General features: G+C 46.3%; 1 protein-coding gene across 4 annotated transcripts in view; it reads left to right on the top strand.

Moving 5' to 3' along the window:
- Positions 1–399: 399 nt before the first annotated feature.
- The window catches only part of GRIA1 (glutamate ionotropic receptor AMPA type subunit 1), a 125938-nt gene continuing 101109 nt past the window's right edge, over positions 400–25228 (top strand). For all 4 annotated transcript variants that reach the window (XM_086471178.1, XM_086471177.1, XM_086471175.1 and 1 more), the window contains exons 1-2: positions 400–481; positions 2681–2818. In XM_086471178.1, the coding sequence (XP_086327304.1) occupies positions 400–481; positions 2681–2818 (220 nt within the window). The remainder of the gene's footprint in view (positions 482–2680; positions 2819–25228) is intronic.

Genomic DNA, 25228 nt, shown 5'->3' with positions numbered 1-25228 from the left:
ATTGCCCTTAGGGACCCCAGCCAGGGCCCCCGGAGGGGGAAGAGCCGGGGTGGGATGGGGAGGGGAGGGGGATGTCGTACCCAGCTGTTGAGCTCCAACTGGGAGAAGGGGAATGAGCTGGGTGGAAGCGCCTTGGTGCGTGCGTGTGCGTGTTGTGTGTGGCGGGGGAGGGATGTGGATGAGGAGCGGGCTCTCTTTCTTTCTCACGGGGCTCAGTTAATCCCGCTGCCAGGCGGTGTTCAGCAGCAGTCTCGGCACTGGATTCCGAGTGAGGGAGACGCGCAGCCCTGAAGGCGCAGCGGAGGGGAGGCAAGAGAGGCAGCTAAAGAGAGCCGAGCGGGGGAAAAATCAAATCTATGCTTGGACCTGGGCTTCTTTTTCGCCAATGCAAAAGGGAATATGCAGCACATTTTTGCCTTCTTCTGCACCAGTTTCCTAGGGGCGGTGTTAGGGGCCAATTTCCCCAACAATATCCAGATAGGTGAGTGCAGAGCTTGGGGCCGTTTGGGAGCGACTGTGCCCGGCAAGTGGGTAGGGGTGGAGAGGGGGTGATGGGGGAAAACTGACCCGTTTATTTGCTTGGGAAGGCTAAACGTGTGTGTGTGCGTGTGTAAATGTGTGCGTGTGTGTATGTGTGTGTGTGAGGGAGAGCGAGGGGGTGAACCGCGAGGGCTGGATTTGTGCGTTGGTACCAGCTTTGCAAGAGCAGAGATGTATCAATTTGGCTTTGGGGGAGGGGAAGATTGGGAATAAATGCCTCTGCACACACACCAACACAGAGGGAGAAAAGTGCCTCTGAAATGGAGGAAGAATGAAAAAACATAGTCTGTTTCTTGGTCTGAAATGCCCGGGCTGCCATTGTGCATTGCTGCATTTGCAAAACCAGCAGTTGCATTATACATTTTTGTTAGGATGCTCTCATCTGTAGGTAACTGGGACGAGAGGTAACAAACAGGCGCTCTGTTGTTGTTGCTAAAGAATAAGGGCAGAGCTATTGGAGGAAGATTTTGCGTTGAAGTCTCTTTTCATTGCATGCTACTTGCTTCCCCTGCGCACCAGCAGTGCCTGTTTGATTCCTGTCTCCCCTCCTGTAACTTCTCAGTGCTCCTCTCCCTCCCTCCCTCCCTCCCTCCCAAGGTTTATTACTCTCCCATTGATCTTTACTGATGATGGTTTGTAACCTAGCCTCAAATTCTCTTCCCTTGTACGTCCGTTTTCTTTCCCACCTCCCTTCTCTTTACAATGCCAATCAATTGTGAATCCACCAAGTTCAGGCAACTACTGCCTGAGTCCAGCTGCACAATCGGTGCTTTTATTGCTGTTGATGCTGCATCCCTGTCTCCCTCCCTTCCTGCCTACCCTTTGCCCCAAATTTGTGCAACTTCCCAGATTTTTTCCCTTTCAGCAAACACATATAATAGCTCAACTCAGCTACTAGCATCTTATACCTCTGCACCCATGATTAGGCTGCAAGGGGTGGGGGAGGGGGGGCAGGAGGGGGGGGGGGGGGATGTTCATGCACAAATAGCCCTTTCCACACAACCGGGAGATGCCCTTTATACCAAAGATGTGCAAAGTGCCGTTGATAGCAGGTCCTTGCACATTTGTTTCTTCCTCGATCCGTCTGCCCGGGAGAGTGGGCATTGATACTTTCTGCTGCTTCATTTTAATTCTACAGTGTTGTGGAATGCTTTCTTTCCCTACTCTTAAAATGCCAATAATAGTGTTCCCTTTAAATGCATATAGATTACAAGACAGTCTGAATTTAATAGCATCTTTCTGGAGGCTACGAAGGGATCTGCCACAAGCCAAGTTTCCTGCTGGGGGAGCAGCAGGAAACTTTTCCTAGGGCCGGGTTATCGCAGCACTTTGTTCCAGATCCATGGTGGGGAAAGGATCTGAGCCTGGGTCCAGCCTGGTCCCAGTTCCTATCCTATTTATATCATCCTGTGGTTCTGGGCTTGTCTCTTCTGCTCAAATCGATACCTTTGAGGGTCAAGCTTTTGATTTCTTGCCCTCTTTGAATTTGGCCACTGTCACCTGTTAAATTTAGGGGTTTTTCCATGCAGCAAACTTCCAATAGCACCAGTTGTTTGGCCATGGGTCCCATGTCGCTCTGGCTCCCGCAGCCATGTCCCCATCCACCCAGCATGACATCTCTTGGGCCAGGCTCAGCCAGTCTGCCCCTACCCCGCAGTCCCATAGTATGGGGGAACCCCTGCACCCCTTTTGGAGCAAACCCCTCCTTTTAGTCATCAGAGTTTAAACTGAGCCTAATTACAAGTGAGAGGGGGAGGAAGACTCTCATTCCTCCTTTATAAAGGTAACCTTGGCAGCACTTCCATTTCTCTTCCTTAAATTTATTGGCAGTAAGGAAGTTGAGCCAAACCCCGTAGTTCATGCTGACCCCGCAGGCTACCGGGTGAAGGGATGCGTCAGGGCTCCTGTATGTGTCCAGGTTTTACATAAGGCATGGGCTGGAAAGGTTTTCTGCTCCTAGCCTGTCCGTAGCGGGCATGAAACCCCCCAGCTCTTGCATACTGAAGGGTTTTGGAGTGTAGAGGCACTCTCTGGACTGGGAAGCTCTAGCCTCTGCTTGCAGGAATATTTTGGACTGAAGAGGTTGCTAATAAGGGTGTGCTTAAGACCTTTCTTCTTCTTGTTCTGTTTGTCTCCTCAGGGGGATTATTTCCTAATCAACAGTCCCAGGAACATGCGGCTTTTAGGTTTGCGTTGTCTCAGCTCACGGAACCCCCTAAACTCCTACCCCAGATTGACATTGTGAACATAAGTGACAGCTTTGAAATGACATACACCTGTAAGTAGTGGCATTTGCCATGCTTTCTCTTACTTTGGTTTCTTTATTCCTGACTGGGGTTTTTTTTGTGTCTGAAATATGGGACTTCTTGCTCCAAATGTGCAACTCGCCTTTAGGGTCCATGCAAGAAAACCCCAAACAGACGGGCAAAGGATTTTTGAATCGTTTTGGTTTGTGCTAAGACATAGGAGTGAGGTGGTGCTGCAGTTATTCAGCATATCTTGCATTTTCTTTTTCATTGTTTCCAAAGCAGTATAAAACCCCAAACAATTCATTTCCTCTTGTTTCTCTAACCTCTGCCCAACTCACTATGTTGAGGTTGCATTCCCGTATTTCCTATAGCTATGATGTACAGCAAAGACAACCCTTTCCACCCACAGGGTGCACAGAAGTGTCTGTTTACTGTGAACAACTTCTTCTTCAGCCCCAGTTTAGCCATCTGTCCTGGTAATTTAAGAAAGACCTAGCAGAAAAGAGCAGCAAGATGCAAGTGGAGTCCAGATCCACAATAAGGGGCATGCCTAATAATGACAGAGAGGTAAGAGGGTTACAGTTTCAAGAACCAGCAAAATCACTGGCTCTGAAAACAAGTATTAAAGTCTGAATTCGTACTGCGGAGTCAGTCCTAGGCTGTATCTGCACCCTGCCAAAGCACAGCAAGTTAGTTGTGCCGTTCTTGTTATATGATATAGTTGGGAAAAGGAAAAAACTGGCTCACCAGGTAATGCAAAGATTAGCAGCAACAAATAAGACCAGGAGGGAACCGGAGGAAATAAAAAACCATCACACAGCCCTGTGGTTGCAGCAGGGGCTGTCGCAGCCTTTGCTTCCCTTGGAGCGAGCGGCACGGTGCTGTGCCCAAGGGGCTTGCGCCGCCAGGATGCGATGCACAAAGAATTTCTCGGTTCAACCTGGTGTCAGACGCTTTCTGAGCCTGTGTGTATGAGGAGTGGAGGAACCCTTCCCTTTGTAGAGCCTGTTGGATTGTTGTTGGCTCATGTCTGTAGTATTCTTTTGATTCACCAAAACATCCTCTCTGCAGTTTAGTCATGCGGAGAGTTGGATAGAGGTGGACACAAACTGTTCTCTCTGCTAAGAAATACACAGAAGAGAAAAATGCTTTCCTGCGAAAAGAACCAGGGATGTACAGGAGAAGAATTAATAAGGCTCTTTGAAGGAAAAAAAAAAAAAAAAAGAGGAGTTGAGATTTTTTCTGTGGAGGGTTTGGAAATACAAGATTGCAGGAATTGCCTGGCTGGTCTGACATAGGAGAGAGAAGTAACAAGTTTGCCGCACTTTCATTGGACTGTTTAATGACACATCTAAAGATTTTCTATTTTCCTTAGTATTCCTCTATTTGTCAATTACAAGGTGTCCATCAAGGAAGAACAACTATTTCAGCTCAATCCAGTGGCACTTTCTTGGCAGGAAAATCAGACAAATAGAAGAAAAAAGACAAACCTTGTATCTATCAAGGGAAAGAGTCACCCACCTGGGGTAGAGTTGCTGACTGTGGCTGGGGATGAGCTATTTCAGTGCTGATAGCAGAAAGAAAGCAGAAACTGCAAGAATATCGCTAGAATAAATTCTCCATCTGTGCACAGTTTCCCCTCCCTTCCTGTGCCTGCCACTAATGGCTTTGTTTACAGCATTAACGTTGACAACAAGACCACGATACTAGTTATGCTTCAGAAATCTGTCATTAGTACCGTGGGGGCGGGGGTGGTCTCACAAAAGCTGAATGGAAGCAAGGCAACCTCCCAAAGGATGTTATATTTGAGCTCTATGTAGGGCACATTGTCCTAGATCAGACCAGCAGAGCACTCCGCACAGTCCAACTTCACTTGTCCTCGTTTTTCTTTTCTTATAATTAAAAACTTCCTAAGTTCTTCCAGACTACGGAAGGCAGCATTTGTTTTATAAGCACAAAAGAAGGTGTTATTCCATGTACCCTAGGGAAGAAAAAAAAAAAACAACCCCAAAAAACCAGGCCGTTAAGAGACCTGGTTTTAGTACTCTAGGTCTGGAGTGAAACTTTTGCCAGGAATTATCTCCTTCCTCATCTTCCAGCAAATTCCTTTCCCGTTTGCCAAGATTAGATGTCAGCAGAAAGATCTGTTTATTTACAGCGAATAAAAACTCTGCCCACGCAGCGGTCCTTATCTTCTGAGAAAAGACTGGCCATGTTACCAGTTAAAAGTACCAGGTTTTGTTCCCATGGAGATAGAGAACAGTGATTCCTTGTCATTGGCATTACCTGTTTCTCTGATGGTTAAGACAAGGGTTGTTTGGACCCTGTAAACCTGGTGCTGCTCCTATCAGGGTCTCCAATAGGACATCTGAGGAAGAATAGCAGGTCCCAGCCCTGTGCCAAATCCTGCCCCGTGCTAGGATCCGGCCTTGTGTGCTAAATGCGGACCTCACGGCAAGTGCCTGAAGCAGCAGCACTCAAAATACAGAATATATATATATTAAGAATCGGTGGTGATGGCAGAAGTAAAAAACTGTGTTGGGCAGCTTTTGCAGGGTGATGATGAAGTGGTGGGATGAACTGCAGCAAAGCGACAGCACCCTAAGGAGACTATGCAAAACATACCTCAGCATTAACTGTGACACTGTCCTACCTCTGCCTGACATAGATCTGCTTACCAGTTAGGATGAGCAAGCTTTGGTGTGACATGGGTGAATTTACAGTGTGAGACGCACCCATTTGTGCCCAGGTGACAGCGATAGGGAGCCGTTAATGATGTGCTAGTGATCACCATAAATTGGTAACAATAATAGCCATCAAAGTGATAAATCTGTAAAATATCAGGAGGCTGCTGTTGTCGCTGGGTTGTCACTGTGACAGCTCAGCAGTAACTTTTGCATTTCTGATGCTTTCAGTTTGTGCACTTTATATCGTTATGCAGTGGTTGTGAACACCTCTGTGTGGGGCAGTGTCAGTCTGTGGGTCCTGTGGTCCCTGTGCATAACATATCAGCAGATTATGGCTTTAAGCAAACCGTAATCATTAAGAAAGCAAAAATAAGTAGTAGATACAATGTGCAGTAACCTCATATTTCATGTGTGTGGTTGATGCTAATGTTGCATCACTGAAACACGGGCACATTTCAATAACTGAAATATCTTCCTGAATTCATTCCATCCCACAGAATCGATGGTAATGAACAGGCTCTGTGTTTGCAGCTGGATGCGTGGTGTGGCTTACCAGTGTGATAATACACACCTGCCGCTTTGAGGGTTCTTAACTAAAGGTTAGGAGGCTCTGGTTTTGTGCCATTTCTTTGAAGGCCAAGGCAATTGTTTAGGAAGAAGGTGAATTTAGAGTCCCTCCTTCAGCAAAGTATATAGCAGTGCCAGGTGACTATAAAGGGTAAAATGATGGTGTGGTGTAGCTGAAAGGTTTGCCTAGTGATGTAGCAGCGCAAAATCCTTCTGATCAGCTTTAAAGACAGGTTCTGTCTTCAGCTGTGTTTGGAAAAGAGCTTTACGGCCTCCACAGTCACTAGCAAACTCTGCCTTGCTGGGTTTTGCCGTGGCTGACTGGACTCAAGGCAGACTTAGCACGGCAGGGTTGATACTGCAGGTCAGAGCTGAGAGGTGTGGGAAGAGGAGTGCTCTGTGCCAGGTGCGAGGACACAGGAGGCTGAAGCTTAGGAGACAGCTGCAAATTCCTATGCCTGGGAGGTCTGCAGTGGACATGAGTACTGTGTCCTCTTGGCAGCGAAGGGATGAGAGGTTGCTTACTTGAGATAACCAGTGCTGGGAATAGTTTTCTCTTATTCTTCATCTCAGCCTCCATTCATGCACATGTAATGCACAGCCCCATCCTGTGCGTAGCCCAGCTCCTTGGGGAATATGAGTTGTTTCAGCCACCGCTCCACAGATTAATTTGTGGTCCAGAGACTCCTGCTTTTGGCCTCTGGCTAGAGTCCTCGGGTAAGCCCCCACAGCGTCAGGCAGATGGTGGTGGTTGCTCACGCTGCCCAGGGAGGACCATGGCTCAGCGACAGACTTCCCTGGCAGTGACCTGGGGGACATGCCCTGTTGAGCGGTACTTGCAGAAGGTGAGTCACCAGCTTGGTAAATCTGTCCCTGCAAAACTCTTCAGGGATGATCAGTGACTAAAAAACTCTGTTCAGCTCCGAGCCCTGTATCTTTGCCGATGCAGCCATCAGCTTTTGTGTGCTTAGGCGTTGGGCTACTGAGGAGGGACATTCAGGAGCTGCACACCTGAAACACAGACGTCTGCGCAGGACAGCAGCAGGATTTTGCAGCTTCAAGAAAACTTGTAAAGAGGCTGAAAACCAATTAATTATTTATCCCTCTCCTTCTGTGTATGCATAGCCACAGTTACTGTGGGGTCCTTATACCAAGTACAGGCTGTGGGTGCTGCTAGAATATCAACAGTTGAATCTGTTCTGCATATTAGAAAATGAACATGTAGTTTGGAGTATGTTCATATTTTATGAAGGCCTCCCAGCACCAATTAGAGAGGGATGTGTAGCAATCACTCACTCTGTGCTTATGTTCTTATCAATAGCAGCAAGCTTAGATCCAGATCAGCTATGAAATTAAGGATTTCCTTTTCTTCTTTTTCTTGGATACTTACATATATAGATAGAGTATTTCTGGAGACTTCTTTTTATCTCTCAAATTACCTCTCAGAGATAGGAAGGAGTAGGCAAACATTTGAGTGTTGTTAAATGAGGATCTAAATTTGGCTTAATTAAACAATTATCGCATGTTGAATTTAAAAGAAGCCTCTTTGTTGCCAAAATGTGATGGTCGCTATTTCTTGGAAAGGTGTTACTGTAATTATTACAACAGCAATCAATTACAATGCAATTTTTATAATTAAACTTGCAAAGTCTAAATAAGCCCAGCCCTGTAATAGTATGTAATTGTCATGGTGTTTGTAGACTTGTTTTTATTTTCGCAGTGTCAGAAATCTCACGTAAATGCTTTGGGATGTTTTTTCCCTGCAGAGCTCAGGATGCTAGCTATGATTATTTAATGTGAGTTAAGCCAGCAGAAATGTGGATTTAATGATCAGATGCAGTCTGATTAATACAACATAGGTACTACAAGAAAACACATCTCCTTAGATTTTGTAATAGGAAAAGATGAGATGCAGGCAGATGAATCGCAGAGCATCAATTCACGTTAGATCAAATTGAGGTTAAGGATGCTCAATTTCTTGCAGGGATGCGCTGAAGCTTTCTAGTAAGTGCATGTTTAGTGAGATGCCATCACCTTACAGCATCAGGTCCAGCCCTAAGGAGGGTGCTGATGGGTGAAATCCTGCCAAACAGGAGGGAGCAGGTCCTGGGGATGACACCAGCCTCCTGCATCCAAGGTCTCTGGGTGGGCGCAGGGTGCTCGGCAGTTGCAGGCACCGCTGAAGAAGGTGGGAGTTTGTCCCATATGCTTTCTCCAAGAAGGAAAGACATTTAGAACACGAGTGCTGAGCCATTTCCTCAGCTACGGCTGCCAGGACAGGGCAGGCTGTCTGTCTGCCTTCACGGTCTGGGCACGGAGAGCCTTGGGTGAGCGTGGGCCAGTATCAGCAGCAGGGCTGCTGGTGGGGCTCCACTGTTGCTTGGCGAACACAGCTCTGCCGAGAGGCTGGTAGCGCGTGTCAGGCATCAAGACTGGGTTTCCCCAAAGCTTATGTGTCCATTTCTCTCCAAAAGGCATGGAGGCACTTCTTTGCGTGACTATTTTTACGTTTTTAATTTTTTATCCTGTGCTGTGGGAGCAGTGCCTGGGGAGAAAAGCTGATACGATGCAATTAGGAAAAGTCACAGGGGGAATAAGGGGAATTTCACACCTGCAAATCTATCTGCTCCTCTGGAAAGGATCCCAAATACTCCTTCCTGATGAGCAAAAAAGAGAGTGAGGATGTAAAAATTGGGCTCTGCAGCAACCAGAGATGGGATTTGAGAAACAGTGAGCAGCAAAGGCCAGACCTGTCCATTGTGTGACAGTCACAGTTTTCACTCACAGCTTATCCTTTCTTCTCTAAAAATAAAGCTTTTTCATGTGATAGGGATCCTACTAAGCCAGAAACACAAGAGCTTTATTTTTTGGCATATTAGCAAGGTGAGAGTGGAAATCTTCATGTGGCTGCAAGGAAGGCAGTGTGGGGAAGTGCGCTGTTCCTTTCCAAAACTCTAGTGGGAATTTTAGATATATACATTTACATTTCCCTTAATAGGGTTAGGGCCCCAAAGGCAACAGCTCTCTGCCAGTAGAAATGGAAACAGTCCCGGTTAGCTTCAGTAACACATGGAGCTCAGAGCAAACGCAAAATCAACATGCTCTTTAAAGAGGCAATAAGTCAGGGAGACTTTAATATTCTGCAGATCCAAATTCTCCGGGGTGCGGTATTAACACAAGTCTGAAGACAAAGATGCATTTATTTCAACTGTATTCCTTTAAAGAGAGATGGGGGTTTACTTCTTTGCTTTTAGTTGTGTAGGACTGAAACAGGGTAACATTATTCCCTGTGAAAAGTGCCGCCTGGTAGAGCATGGGATGTCCTTTGGGAGGCTACAAGGACTCCTGAGGAAGTCAGGTATTAGGCAAGATGCAGAAGAAGGGGCTGAACACAGCCATTGGCAATCCACCATCATCCTAGCAAAAAAGCATTTCAAAATAATACCAAATGATTAGAATAATAACAGCATGCTATCTGGCAGAAACTGTTCCCTTTTCACCTGCTGAACTGATCGCTCATTAGCTTACACAGTAACGAGTCTCTAGTTGATTTTCTCATGCTGCCCTTTAGCAGCCAGACCCACTTGTTCCCTCTGGGGCATTCTTAAAAAAAAAAAACGCCACACCACAACACAGAAGAGCAAAAAAACCCTCAGCAACATTGACTTTTTTATTAATGTATATCAGTTATTTTTCCTGTTCTCTGCAAACAACACCCCTGCCAACCCTCATCCCACGTTGCAGTTTAGGAGACAAGCTTATGCATTGCAGGACTGATTGATCCCTTGAGGAAGTAGCAATGAGAGGCAATGAAGAGGTGAGTAACAGCTGCAAATTCCCATATTTTGGCTTCTTCAAGAGGGTCCTTTCATTCTTTGATTTTATTTGTTTTTGGCAGAGCGGATGAATGCAAAAGAAAACTCCTGATGTCTAAGAGATGCAACCTATAACTGATGGCAAGATTCTTGTGTGAATATAGGATGTGTCTGTAACTCTATAAGCTATAGGAGTCTTGGCTTTGATTTAATAAGCAAGGTCCTGTAACTATGCTAATGGAGATGAAGTGGGAGGGAGATGAAAGGTTAAGGGCTGGAGGGTGGAGAAGAGGTACAGAAGCCACTGTAGGTAATCTGGATGCAGTGTGGAAAGATCTCACATGAAAGGGAGGGCTATTTCTCACCTCCCCGCCCTCCCAAACACTTTGCTTTGATCTTTGCTAGAGGTAAGCTTCCACGAGCAAAAGACATCAGCGACTACACTGATTCAGACGAGATTTTTCTCCCGCTGGCCTGCCGACATCCCCTGAGCCTTGTTAGTTTTCCTTCCACGCAGCACCCACACCCCATTCAGTGCGATCCGTGAGGAAGAGGACGGTGTTGCTATTCTGGCAGGTGAGAACAGAAAAAATTACCAGCAAGCACAGGAGCTTGGGGGGAGAGCATGGACAGGCAAAGTCCAACAGGGAGCACACAGGGACAGAGGATGGAGAAACGCTGGGTCAGGAGCAGCGCTTGGAGACCCAATGTGGGAAAGGGGACAGGCAGCAGCTCTAGAGGGGCTGTGGACGTGCCATAGCTGGAGTTTTCACTTGCCTCTCTTTCCAGCCCTTAGCTAAGCCACGGGAGGTTTTGCTTTCTGAGGGCTCTGTCTCCTTCTGCCCAAATATGAGCTGGAGCCTGCTGGTGTCTCCCGTTCACCCAGCACTGTATCTTAGCTCACTCCTGGCCTCCCTCTTCCTTGCTGCAACTGCCACAGAGCCAAACCTCAGTGCTTAGGGCAGGGGATCCCCTGCATGAGATGGTTATTGCAAACTGGCAGCGTGTTTAACATGACCTGCAGCCCTCTTGCTGCTGAAACAGTCCCAACACACCACTGTGCTTTCCCCTCAGTCAGCTTTGTGCAGCAGGACACCTTGCATCCTTATCACATGACAAGCGTGTGCCGTTTATATATGGTTTATTGCATGATGCACGTGAGCGGGTGGCCATGCGTTTGGTCATGAGATGGGACCATTGGGCCAGGGAAAAGGGAGACAACAAATGCTGAGATGTAGACCACAGTGGGCTGAAGTTTAGTTGGAAAGAAGGCTCTTATTGGAGCACATTTGCAGGGGAGGCTTGGGAGTGACCACCTGATTGGTATCTAGCAGGGACGCAGATCAGCAGTGAAATGGGGGCAGGTCTGGGTCACCAGCATTGTGTCTGCAAAGGGACGAAGCAGCCAGGGAACTGCAGCTGAGAAAGAGGCCTGGCCTGCAGGGAGTTCAGGAGAAATGTCTTTGTGCAGAAAGTGAGTAATGTCTTTAATGACCTACCAAAGGAAGTAATAGAAAGCCAAACCACATACGGCTGCAGTGGAGGAAGGGGCTGAGGGGACGTTGCTGTTGCAGGCAAGGGCAAGGAAGCAAGCTGCGGTACAGCTCATGCAGCGATGCGGTTTCCAGTTCACTGTCCCAGAAAACTCTCAGGCACAGTGACTGTCCCTAGTCCATCCTGAGCAAAGGCAGAGCTGAGTGCATTTCACAGGTTTAATCAGAATTAATTCTGTCTTCCAGCCTGTCCTGGTTCTGGGGTCTTTTCTACTCGCTACATTATGGCTGTGCCAAACAAAACCCACTGTCTGCAGCTTCGAGGTGTGGCGATGGTAGTCTGGGAGTCCCCGTGCTCCTCTCCTGTGGTGGCAGCAAAGGGAGAGGCTTTGGGGAGAGCAGAGCCTTGCTGGAGGCTGGGATGTGGATTAGCCCGGGCTGACAGGTGTTTAGAGTCATCACTTGTTTGGGAACCTGCAAGAAATGTGTGGATGAAGTCAGGCAGATTTCTAACATTGAGTCATCTGTATCATAACATCCTCCACCTTAGCAGACTTGTGTGCCAGACTCAGCAGAGACCTTGGAGGGAGCAGCTACCAGCACCTCTCCTGAACCCGCATTGGTCCCATTCAGGAGGCTGCCCATTCGCAGTCACCCACAGACTAGAAAACCAGCTCTTCATGTTCCTGGAAATGCCCATGTTTATGTGCTAATAATTAGGGGCCAGTGAGTTCACCATGCAGCCCCCAGGTAGGAGGTGACATAGCTCCTGCATTTCCACCCCTGCTCCCAGAGCAACTGCACACTTTCGTAGACGAGCCCTTCACCAAAAAGCTCATATCACCTCTTGTTCTGGAGTAACTAGCACTAGTTTGGGGTACAGGCTTGCTCTGTCAGAGGAAACTCTCATTCAAGCATCATCACAGTTTTAGTGAGGTTAACAGTCACACTGAAGTGGGAAAACCAACACACAGCATCTCAGATAGCAGTTGTCAATGAGAAGACCATTCCCAAACTTCTTTTCTTTGCTTGGGAAACTTTAGTCCATCAAAGTTTGTTCACAAATGAAGTCCTTATGTGTGCCCTCAGTACAAATGCTGGATGCACTGTCCCTAATTGAACTTCTCCTTCCTCTGTGAAGCGGCAGGTAAAGCAACAGAATTGTGTGCTTATCAGGTCAGTTCTGCTTTGCCAGATGTCAGTGGGGGGACAGAGGAAGAGAGGGGAAGAACCAAGCCCAAGTTTGACCCAGGGTGCTTGTGCCATGTCACTGCTTACATGCCTTAGCAGCACCTTTAAGCAGCAGGTCTTAAGTCCTTAAAGCACGAAGAAGGGAATTTGTCCCCTCTGACTTTTCTGGCTAAGGATTAGTTGCCCTCATCTAAGCTACTCATCAAGGTTACCTCTGTAATCAGCAGAGAGCTCTCCAGTGAGCAATCCTTTTGAACTCTTTTAGACACCCATCTTAGTACAGGAGGAATTGCCCTCCAGAGCTGCCTGCTTATCTCCCTTGTCGATACGGGAAGCCAAGGTGACAAACTTGACTTAGACAGCTTACCATGAGACCTTGAGAGGTAGGTGAGATGAATCCTACCTCACAGTGTCTGCAGCTGTATCATGTCCTTCTGCTAATTCCTTAATACTCTGCCGAAGTGGTACCTCAGCAGTACCAAACCTTTTCTTGCTCTCCCTGCGAGCAGCCCATAAAGGCTTTGATAAAAGCAGGCATCACATCCTAAACAGGCAGTTCACAGTTGTGCTATTCTGATGTATTGCTAAGAAGTCATGAAAACATATGTTCATAACATAGAAACTGCTCTTCTCAGATTCACCTTCTGTATTTTGGTACAGTACTGCAGTGGGCCCTCAAGGGCAGGGGACTGCCATTATCCTGAGACATGCTCTCATCCTCTTGCCCTCCTTTATTTCTCACTTTTGATGGGCTTGCTGCTGGCAATAGTGTTTGCAGGGCTCTAACAACGATTTTGGGTTTGCATTTGCTGTCTTTGTTTTAAGCAGATCTCTTTCTCCCTCTTTTTGTCAATAGACTCCTGGCTGATACTGCATTTCCCTAGGAGTAGGCTCCGGAGGATCATAGGGTTGGTGTCAGGGGAGGAATGCCTTCAGATGCTAACCGTAGCATTTTCAAAATAGCACCGGGGGATTTGACTGAGCAATCCCCACTAGCTCTAATGGGAAGAACACAGCTAAGCTCTGCGTGGTAGTGGAACAAATGATCTTGTGAAACTTTTTGAGGAAGAAAAAATAAATGCTGTTTGCCCCCCCCCCCAAAAGTCATTTCTAAAGTAGCACCCTTTAGTAGCTGATCCAAATCAGACCCAAAACCCTGGGTCAAAATGCACCTGAAAATCCTGGGAATATTCTGAATCCCACCCTGCTCTGGTCCTGTGTTCTGATTGCCATCTGACAGCAATCTCAGAGGAGTGTGATAGCGATGTGCGTTCAGGTTTCTTGTTTCAAGCCTATCTCGGGAAGGAAAGTGCAAGTGTGAATCCAAACTAGCAACTCGAGCAGAAAACTTTAAAAACAAAAAGGAAAAGAAGAACAAATCATCCCCCTTGGCTCCCAGGGTTGTGCAGTGAAATCTAGAGCAGTGTCGTGGAGGGTGGGGGTGGAGGGAATCGGGGCCAAGACAACTGAGGTACAGCAGCATCCTCCGGTGGGACTGCAGGAGCCTTTGGCAAAGGTGTGTTTGTCTCCACGCTGTCTGCGGGGGCTGCAGCCAGAGGAACCAGGTGTGTTGCTGTAGGACTACCGGCACTCATAGGACAGTTCGTGTCCAGAGCTGCAAGAGGTGCTGCAGAGGTGCAGCATGCAGGGGTGAGATTTGCAGTGTTTTTCCTATCTATCCTTGCCTGCAGCCAACACAGAGAATTATTCACTTTCAACAGTGATTTTTACATTAAAAAAAGGCTCCATCAAAAGGAAATTTCATTTGACAGTCTCCCTTTAGCCACGGGAGAGCAGCGAGCAGACAGGCACAGGAGGCTGCCTTCCCATCCCTTGCTGTCTGTGCGTTCTGTGGTTTTGGCATTGCGAAAACGGGAAGCAGCTGTAAGCCCTTTGGATCATAAATGGATCTGGGAGTCTGCTACCTCTGCTAACAACTCATTTATTATCAGGGAGCAGACAGTTTCCTCTGAGCCGATGCAGTCTATCATTTCTTAAAGATGCTTTGTGAGATTGAAAGAATTTGCTTTAAGAGTTGGCACCTGGAAGCCAGTAATGAGTCCATCTTTGGGGAGAAATCTCCTTCCTCACTGAAATTCGTTTTTCCCAGCATCAGCTGGAGCAGTCCGTGGGTACCATTGCCCAGAGCAGGCAGGGAGAGGGATGTGCAGCCAATGCACTCTTTCCTCTGAAAAGTTTGAGAGCATCCCTCTGCTGAAAAATTCCTTAAGGGAAATGAGGGCCCTTTACTTCTTTCTCTGTGCCCAAAATACTGGTGAAGGAAGGGTTATGGGGCTATTTCAGCCCCTCTGCGTGAAACCCATATATGCAACTCCAGGCAGGTTAGGTCTGCCACACACCATTTCCCACCCAAAACCAGCACCTGCTGCTGCCTGGCCTGGATTTCATGCTGTTTCAGCACACCGCCGCTTCCTCTGCCACATCAGCCCATTTGCTCCCCTGAAGTGTGGGGTTACGCAGTGGGAAAGGGGCTGTGGGGCCACGCTGCAGCCCCAAACAAGTTCCCTGCACCAAAGCAGCTCTGCCAAAGGGTGCTTCCCTGTCATTTTGCCCGATGGTCCAGGTGGGGGTCCCCTGGGGTCTCCTGTGCAGATGTTGAGTGGTCTGATGTGGCACTCTAAATCTAAGCCTCCTTTGCTATAGAGAGAAGTGACGTAATGAAAGCCCATGTTAATTATGCTCCTTACAACAGCTATGAGCTCACACCAGTGTTTTTGGCTGCTGTTATCTCCTGGCTGTTTAAAATCCTGGACTCCCAATGTGCTTCAAGGAGATTTCTTGTCTCTTACCATGTCTCAGCAGGAGACATGGTAAGATGTGCTGGTGCGTGCGGGATGCCGCCAGGTGATGGGGTGCTGTGACCCTCTGCAGCTGTTATTCTCAGTTTTCATGTTTAGTTGGTAGATGTGGTTTAACCTTTCTTCCTTTGATTTGCACTCGTGAATTATTCCAAGCAAAACCAGCATTTGTTTTAATTTTGGTTTGGTTTCTAAACATCTTTTCAGTGTGAAGGGAAATCACGACTGTGCATCCTTGCTTCTGCACTGTGGGTTTCCTGGATTGCAAATCAAGCCCTTTCTAAAGAAGGTTCACTTGATCCAAAGGCAGTCAAGGGGATTTTGTAGCCTGTGATCCCGTTGCTGCTGTCTTTACATTTCCTGCAGGTTTTGCCCAGCAACGCTATTCTCCACCCTGATTTTTGCTCATTCTTCCCTTCCCTGCAGCAGGATTTTCCTCTTGGCTGTTCTGCTCCTGTCTGTGCCTGTAACCGTAGCAAGCCCCATGCTTAAGATGTCGTGAGTATCTCATGGCTGTCATGGTTTCTGCTGTTCACCTGTTGCATCTCCCTCTTGTCATGAGTTTAGTAAGCTCTCGCAGCAGTGTTTCACCATTATATTTGTTTACTGAATATCTGGGGTCCTGATTGTTAGTTTAGGTCTGTAAGTACCAAAAATCAGATCTTTAAAGGCATTTCAGTGTTTACTGATTCCTCCAAGACCATCAGTACCTAAATGTGATATAGCATGTTCTAAGTGATACTAAGTGTCCCTGCGGGTCTGTTTTGAGCGTGGCACAAACAGGATTAATGGATTTTTATTTTTATTTTATCCAAGCCATATTTTCTTATAAAAGAACAAGCCAAAAGCAGGATTATAGCTCAATGATTTTTTTTTTTCATGGAAGATGTGTGTTTCTGCTCTTCTGTTCTGTGGTGATGCTGCTGTCTACTGCAGAACAGGCTCTAACAGCAGCTAAACCGGGATTGCTCCCATGGTCCACTTTCTTCCTGCCCATGCATGGGTGAGCCAGGGGCACCCACTCCATCTCTGGCTATTTCTGGCTCTGCTACACTTTGGGTGGGTGAGGGAAAAGGATGGTGTTGGGTGCTCACACCCTGGCTGTGCTGTGGTGGAGGGTGCAGAGGTTGCATTGTTGCACTCAGCTCCTCCTCTCTGGCTTGGTTTGGCACAGTGCTGTGGGATACCTTGTGTGAGAGCTGATACCCTTCCCTAGATACTCATCTCTTCCAGAGAGAGATCTTGCCTCAGGAACATGCATCGGTCTAGCACCTTGTTTTCTGGTTTGTCAGAGGAACCTCCTGCCAGGATCAGGTGATTGAGGAGCTTTAACAGCTTCTTTGTGGCATTTCTTTTCTCAAGAAGCGAGAGGAAAAAAAATGCGCAAGGGAATACACTAATACGTCAATGGTTTAAAGAAAAAAAAAAAAGTATTGAAAAGGGTGTCTTGAGGAAAAAAAGAAAAGAGAATTGAGTTTTAGGCATGTTGTAGAATCAGGGACAGATGATAAATGGGAGCTGAAGGCTTGTGGCAAGTGCATTAGAGGCAGCCTCTAACATGTTCTTTAAATCAACGTTTGTTGCAGCTTGGCCCCGTCCACAGACGGCAGCTAAAGCGTACAGTTAAATACCTCCTCTCATCCTGTGTCCCCTTGAACTAACCTTGGGGCTGTGCAATTAGTGAAGGCACCATCATGAAAAAGGACAAAGTCTGAGGTCCTGAAAGAGCAGCACCTGAATCATTGGGCCGTGTAGGCTTTTCTGCAAGGAATGAGAGACTAATCACTTTTCAGACATGTCCCAAAGTTAACAGAGACTTTGACTTCAAGCCTCAGATGACCTACCTGTGCCTTTGAGACCTTGACTGTGTCAGTAGCTGTTCTTTCTCTTGTGTGTGAGACTGTAAGTGAAGGGTGGCTTTAGGAGGAAGTTAACATCTTAAGGTTTTTTTGGATACCTGGTGGCTATTTTTTGCCCTTTTTTTTTTTTTTTTTTTTTTCTGTGGGGCTGGACAGGGTGGGGAGTGGGAAGGGCTGGCATTGACGAGGCACCACCGAAGCCACCCTGGGAATATCTAGAGCCCCCTCTGATACAGCAGCATCCATTTAGCTGGAAAGGGCTGGGTGCTCACAAGGGGGGATGTGCTTTTTGCGACTGCCAGGGTTGATAAATAAGTGGAGAGACATGAGTGAGCACTTGCCCATAGGAGAGGACATGGCTTTGCATTTCTGGCCAGTCCCACATTGGCATCATTTTCTTGCTTAGGCTCTTATTTACGGTCCTTGCTCTTCCTGATTAATCTGATCTCCCTTTGGGAGGGTCCACAGATCCCTGGCAAGCAGGGACAACCATCTGGTGGGTACCCAGAGCTCTCCTGTGTCTGCTGGCACATGAGCAGCAGGCTATGATGTCTGGGAAGTGGTGGGGGAACTACTCCTCTTCTCCTGGAAGCACCAGGCAGCATATGGGTAAAGGCCATGTAGGTGCTTTGAGTGGGTGAACAGGGACTACCTCTGTATGCAGGATCCTCGGGAACATTCTTCCCCAAGCACGGAGCAGCCTGGCAAAGTGGGAGTGCACAGGGGCCATGCTGAGTGGCCGCAGTCCATGTTATTCTCCATCTGTTCTCCCACTGCGGTTATGACAGCAGGAAAATGGCCTTCATGTTGGCAGTGCATGCTCATTCTTCTCCGCTCCCCAAGTGACAAGAGCGTGATTCACCTGCTTATCTTAATCTTTGCCTTCCTCCCTAAACATGGGGTTGGGGTTTGGCCCGTATGGCTGGCCAGCTTGGCTGACACCCTTCGCACCATGCTGCCTTGCCAGAGATGGGACAGGCGGAGGGAGTGCTGGGGGTGAATGCAGACGTGACTAAGCTACTTCGGAAGAGGAGGGACTGAACCAGCTCTCCTCCTCCCCCGCTGCCTGCAGGGAAGCATTTAATCTCCCAATGGGAAGAAATTCACAGAGATGCATTTAAAATACTAACCCTTGCACAGGGGAGGACGGCTTCTCTTGATTTCACTTTTGTGTAGCACCAGGCGGCCTCGTGGTGGGTGAGGCTTTTCCATTCAGCTCAGCCAATGTGCCCTTCATTTTCCTTTTTGGTCTTCAAGGGCTGAAGAAAGGTTATTGATAACTCTCAATTGAACAAAGCCTTTCATTTGTAGACAAAGTTCCTTTGGGAAAAAAAAAAAAAAGTTAAAGGTTGTGGATCCTCTGCTTGTCTGAGCTAAGCCTGTCACCCCACCAGCATTAGGTGTTCATTAGATAAAAAGCTAGTGGGGGGTGGCTTGCTCTCTCCATGTGTCTTGAAAGCTTCCTCTTCACTCCACATAAGGAAGGCAGTTTGGGGGCACTTCCCTCCCACAATCATCTGAAGTGTTTTGCTGGTTGTGACTGGAAACCCACCAGGCCTTTGAGGAGTCTGAGCAGACCATGAACCATCCTTAACCTAGACAGAGTCAAAGAGATCTCTTCATGCCCACATTAAAGAAACCAAAAATCAATTCCTTTGGGCTTGCTTCTTCCAAGTCAGGACCTTCCACAACTGAAAGACTACATGCACCCAATACAAGTCTCCCAGCAGACCTAAGACAGAAATGCTGGAGACATTGCAAATAAGGAGAAGTGTATGTTCTGTTTAGTTTTCCCTGTGGTGATTTAGTAGCAGGGATCATGGCAAAGTCTGGAGTTTTCCAATCTGAGCTTGGCAGAGAAAAGAAGAAAATATCTAACTGCTGTAATAATTGTAATTATTGTTACGGAAATTCTGGGAGGGCTTTAAATAAATACCTTCTCCCAGGGTGTCCCCAGGTTGGACCCTGGCACATGCAGACGCATTTCTCAGAGTGACTCCCTTCTGAGTCGCAATCAGTAACAAAAATAACCGTGGGGACAGTCAGAGGCATTGAAAATTTATGACTGATACAATGTCCTCATCACCCCTATATGGGAAAGCAGCCACTCTCTGCCTATAAAACTTTTTATTTTCTGAGGCTGTTAGAGGTTGCTGTGTAGAGGGGGCATTAGCCTTATTTAAACGCCCAAAATATTTATTGAGGACATGCTTCCTCTATATTCTGTCATGATAGGATGCCCCAAATCCAGTGACACTAATTAGCTACTTAATTTTTTTTCTTTTATTTCCCCCCCAGCTATGGCCAAATCTCTCTGGATTTAGCAGCACAGCAAAGATTTAACAGAAAGTTTAAATGGGAAAAGCGTTTGAGAGGAGAAATTGTAGGATAAGATTCTGTGCCTGTTAACTGATGGCATTTATAAATTATAGCTGAGAGATGTCATATCGGTGGAAATGGAAAACAGCTTAGTGGATTATAAAAATACCCTCTATAAACCATTTTAATGCCTATTTTTTTAAAATCTCTTATGGTAGGTGTCATAAAAATGAATTCTAGCAGAAAGGATAAAATTTTTCCCTCGGTAAACTGGCTAACTGATTAGAGGCTGTCAGGGAGAACAAACTCTTGATGAGGCTGAGGTGCTGAGGTTTGGCTGAAGACAACAGTCTCCTGATTCTGGAGAGGCGAGTTTGCTTATGGGTGAAACAGATCCAAACCTGGAGGGCAAATGTCATTGCAGCAAAATGTCCTCCCATCCCAATGCAACTTCTCTCGGCCAGGAGGAGAGGAAGGCTGAGGCATTAGCAGTGAAGGCAGAGCTGTGGGGCAAGGGCTGTTTTGGGGCAAGACATGAAGGAAAATCACAGAAGGACAGCAGTCCAGGAGGGAAGAGCTGGAGTTGCTGTAAACTGCAGCTGTGGATGTGAGATAGGATGGTGCAAAATGATGCATGTGGGATGTTTTGGAAGGAGCCATGAGATGGTGATGGACAGAAAGATGTATTCTGGTGTCTACCAAGCTGCAGTGACTTAGGTTCCACCACTTTAATGAGTATCGAGTATATTTAAAATTAAACTTGTAAGCAAGAAAGAAAAAGAGAGCTGCAGCTCTGGTCTGCCCTACGAAACAGATATTTTAGTTGCCAAGTACCAGTGTTTGCTAGTATGTGCCATTTCAGAGAGGTTGCTGCTACAGGCTTCCTTGCTCATTTCTCTGTGGCCCCTGGGTGCCTTCTGTCCCCTCCTGTGCCTCAAAAAGCACAGCAAACACTCAATTCTGGGTTAAGGTATTTAAGGATGCAATGATTTGGAGTACATTTCCAAGCTGCTTGCGTAGGAAAGGGTAAATGACCTACCTCTCCCTCTTCTTTCACAGTCTAGTTCCCTGGATGCATTCAAAGGCACCTATTCTCTTGCTACCTTTGAAGGCTTTATGTCAGTTCTCCCCATAGATCCTTGTACAGTAGGCCTCTTTTGTGTCCTGCCCATGTTATTTTTTCCAGAAGAAGAAATCTGCATGTGGGATAGAAATGGCATTAACTTCCCCGACGTGATCTCACAGCAGAACTGCATTTGCAGTGTGTCATTGGGGCCATGTCAGGCTATTTCCACAGGGAGGCAAGATTTAGTATATGGACTCCAGCTGAGCACCTTATAGCACCAGTGTAGGAAAGGCAATTTACCAAATTGGATCGCACAATATATGATGTTGAGCAGCCTGCTTCTGGGTCCTGTTCTCTGCAAGGTGCTTCATCATGACATGAGCTAAAGTGATGAGTAACAGCCTTCAAATGGAAAGCTCACAAAAAAATCTCATGCAGAATAATCCAAAAGCAGCCTGCACCCAAGTTCCCCCAGCTCCGGTTGGATTTGGAGTGTGTTTTCAGTCACAGAGAGATGAGCTGTCTTGCTTCTAGGCCTTTTCTGTTGTCTTTTATAAATCAACCAAGGGCTGACTATAAAAGGAATTGGAGGAAAAACTGAGATTAATCTGGCCTCTTTCCTTCCTGTCCTGTAGATGTCACAAGTGTGAGTCTTTTCATCTGCCCACCTTGCACCAAAAGTACCCAAAGGGGAAGAAAACTTGAGGGCATTTCTTTCACTTATAGGTCAAGGAAGAAAAGGTGGGAGAGGTGTTCTGATTATAAAGCTTTGTTAGTTAAAACTGGGGGTGTTATTCAGAGACAGTACTGGACTAGCGACTTTTGCTATCACAGTTATTTGGGGTTTTTGCTAGCAACCTGTTTTCTGTAGGCAGGTTGTGCTCTGGGAGACCATTCTCATTTTTACAGAGTTTCCAGCCCAACTGTCTTGGAGGCATGAGTACACTGTACCCTAAACCTTTACAAACCAGACAGCAAATAAGTAGATTATGTGATTTATTAGAACTGTTAAGCCCATCAGGTGTTTATTAAAACTCAGAGCTACTGGTTTTGCCAGGTATCATTGCTGTGCCTATGTAATACCCCAGCAGAGCAGCTTGGAGCAGAGGAGAAGCAGCTGCTGCTTAGGCTTTCAGATCACCTTTTGGCTTGTCATCACCCAGTAACAGCAATAAGCACCCACGTTCTCTTTAATTCCAAACTAAGACACCAAATACCCACTACTGCACACATTCTCTGTTTACTGCCACATTTTTGTCAGTGGCAGGTACACACAGTGCATTGCAAAGTAATTTTTTGCATATACCCACAGGTGCCTACCAAGCCAAATGAGAATCCCTTTGCTACCTACTTGTGGAGAAGGGTTCCAACCCAATCCTCTGGGCTATCCATTTTGGAGGACTTGAAAAAGAAAGCAAAGCTATATTGTCTGGAATTTGCATAGGAGGTTTTTTGGTGGATTTTTAGGGCTTTTTTCCTGCTGGTTGCCTGCTGTTCCCATAAGAGGCATGGCATCAGGTTTTAGCACTTATTTACATTGTACACTAACATGTAGTGATATTACAAGAGGTTCTCCAGTGCGGGGAACAGGCAAAAGCAGAGAGTTGATTCTTCAGGAGAATTCAGCCAAATGGCAGCATGGGAGTTGAGCTCTCACTGGATACAGTATTCCTTTACATTGATGAATCTGGTCCTCACTCCTTTGTCATAACCATACACAAGGATTATTGCTGTTATTATTCAAGATTGTCTTACCTGTTATAAACCTCTAAAACAAAATTAGAAGAAATTAAATGGTGAAACTACATGGCCGGCGGCCGATAAACTTATTTCCCTTTGTTTTTTGGACGTTTCATTTGAACAACTGTCTTAGAAAAGCTCTCCCATGGGATAGCTCCATCATGTGAAATTTCCAAGGGATCTGACAAGTCAAATGAATTAGTCCATCTGCTAATTAGGTGGTAGCTGGCTGATTGTATATCTTGCTGGTAGGAGAAATCTTTTAGGTGGAAAATGGAAAAATCTCACCTAGATGAGAGAGGGGATTTTGCAGGTGTGAGTGCAAATGTCCATCTGTCTCTCCCAACCAAACTAGAACAGAACAAAGTACTGATGGTTACTGTTGCTGAAGATCTTTCAAAGGCATCATTACACCATACCCTGTGGGGAGAGCTTGCCTTGAGCTGACTGGTATGAGCAGGAAAGCCGAAAGGAAAGTTAGCAGCCATAGGGATGCTAATATGTACTGAGGTCGCAGCAGATGAGTTACATGAAGAGTATAATTGGTGGACGGAAAGCCCTGAGGAGTTTGTAGAATGTCAAATCAGTTGTGAGTCCTGGCCTTCATCCCATTTCTGCTCTGGTACAGACATAGACCGGTGCATCTTTAATTCGACCTACAGCTTCATTGCTGTCATTGCTACCAACCTTAGAGCCACTGTACATTTGAGTCCTTGCGTACATTGTCTTTTCTTGCCTGTTCATTATTCTAGCATGGAATTTGGCCACTTCTGCAGAAATCACTTTCTGGGTTGGGCTGGGCTCCTGTGCAGACACCTCTGCTGTCATGCCTACACTAGCACACAGTGAGTCCAGGCACTGGGGTACAGCAGGCTCAATGGCACATACTTGGTTATCAGTGGAGCGTGCACGTATACTTGTTCCAAAGATCTCCAAGCTCTGTCAATGCACCTACATCCTGAGCAGCACCATGTGCTGCCATTCAAGTCCTGAGCATCCTTTTGTATATGCTGGTGCAGTTCAGTGTGATCTTGCAGTACTAACTCTAAAGAAAGGACAAAAGCAGGTAATCAAAAAGGATAACATTCTCCTTGTTGAGGTTTCCAGTGTAGTGGCCTCCAGTTTGATTTATGCTTTATGGGTTTTTTTGATAGTCCATGGACAGCCCTCTGTCTGTCTCCCACTTAGAAATGTGTACTCCGTAAGTGCTCCAGCAGAAATGATGTCTGCTGGAGTCTGCAGACAGCCTGAAAAAAAAAAAAAAAAGAAAAGCTCTTAGAAGCATGATCCACATCCTATTCCTCCCTCTCCCCACACACTTATCACTGTATCTTCTCCCAGTGGAGCAATGCTGAAGCCTAAGATACCGCTTTAAATGTCAGTCATTTAACTACTAGTTATTTTAGCAAATAAGAGTGGGACTGTCTCCCTGGGGTTGACTGAAAACTGTTAAAGGAGGGGAAAAAAGACAAGAAAAGAAAAGGAGAAGAGAGAAAAGAACAGAAAGGACAAAGGGAAGCACCAGGCAAAGACTCGTGATGCCAGTATCTGAGAGAGACAGAGTCAGAGGAAGGCATCCCAGTAACATGAATAGGGTGTTTCCCACTGAGGGGTTCAGGGGACAATAATGAGCCCTTTGTGATGTACCTAAATTACCCAGTCTCATCCTTAAGGCTGTGTTCTGACTTGGTTCTCTCTCTGATTCTCCTGCTGGTGTCAGCAGCAGCTCTGCCACTGTCTGTACTTTACCAGTCCAGCTACAGCCCGTTGGCTTGGAAGGAGGCAGCAGTGGTAAAGGGAACCATTCTCCAAGATGGAGGGATGCTCCTGTGTTTGGGAGGTGGCAAAAGAGCTGCTAATTAATGTTATGAGACGGACAGGAATCCTCTTTCCTTTTGACTCATATTTTGCTCCACATCCCCTTCTCCTCCATTAACCCTTGGTGGAACAGAGATGGAGCTGATATCTACTTATTGCCTGGAACAATTAGGAGATTTTCTCTTGGAGAATCACTTTAGCTCCGTGTGTTGGTAGAGCAAGATTTCTCTACATGTAGATAACATTCAGGGTGTATTAATATGCTGTCATCTGGTTGTTCTCATGAGTTGTGTTTGTTACATTCCCTGAGGCTCTGGTTCTTCTGGCATGGAGGGCTATATGAGTTTTAAATCTGGAGTCTGTCCATGCACGACTTTGAAACTCACTTTGGAGAACATTTGAGGAAGGAAAAAGCAATTCTCAAGTCAGAAGAGCAGTGGTGGTGCTGGCAGAGAACCCCACACCGCAGAGAGTCCCTCCCATAAAATGTTGTTCTCATCCAGAATTAATCAGAATAGTCCTTTGAAAGTGCGCATCAAATGTGGATATCCTCGGTTACATCAGCTAATAGTGAGACACAGAGCTTTTAATAGCGTTAGTCCAAGTAACCAAGAACAGAATTGGCCCCCTGCCTAGGGATCCCAAACCTGACCACAGCGAATCATCAGGAATAGTGTATTTTTTCTGAGGATAAACATGGAAAACCCACTGGCAAAACAAACAAACAACAAAGACGACAGAACAAAACAAAACCAAAAACAACACACCCCCCCATCACTGGAATATAATAACTTGATTATTATATTTAAGATATCTCTATTTAGTTGTATTTTAAAAGGCACACCAAACTCATAACTATATAGAAGATATCATAACTGTACAGAAGATAAAGCAAATGTCTGCATTTTGGGTGAATAGTCCGTTTACAATGATAAACTGTCTCCTGTTAACATTGCATCTGCTTGTCATTCTTAACATGGATGAGGGAGGGCAGTAAAAGTGAATTTGTGCATGGAGTCCATGTAATATCCATTAGAAAAACCAATGTCTGACAATTAAGCATAG

Source organism: Leptosomus discolor, chromosome 10 (genome assembly GCF_034619465.1).
Source record: "Leptosomus discolor isolate bLepDis1 chromosome 10, bLepDis1.hap2, whole genome shotgun sequence".
In the NCBI taxonomy this organism is placed as follows: Eukaryota; Metazoa; Chordata; class Aves; order Leptosomiformes; family Leptosomidae; genus Leptosomus; species Leptosomus discolor.
This window is presented reverse-complemented; position numbering and strand designations above follow the sequence as displayed.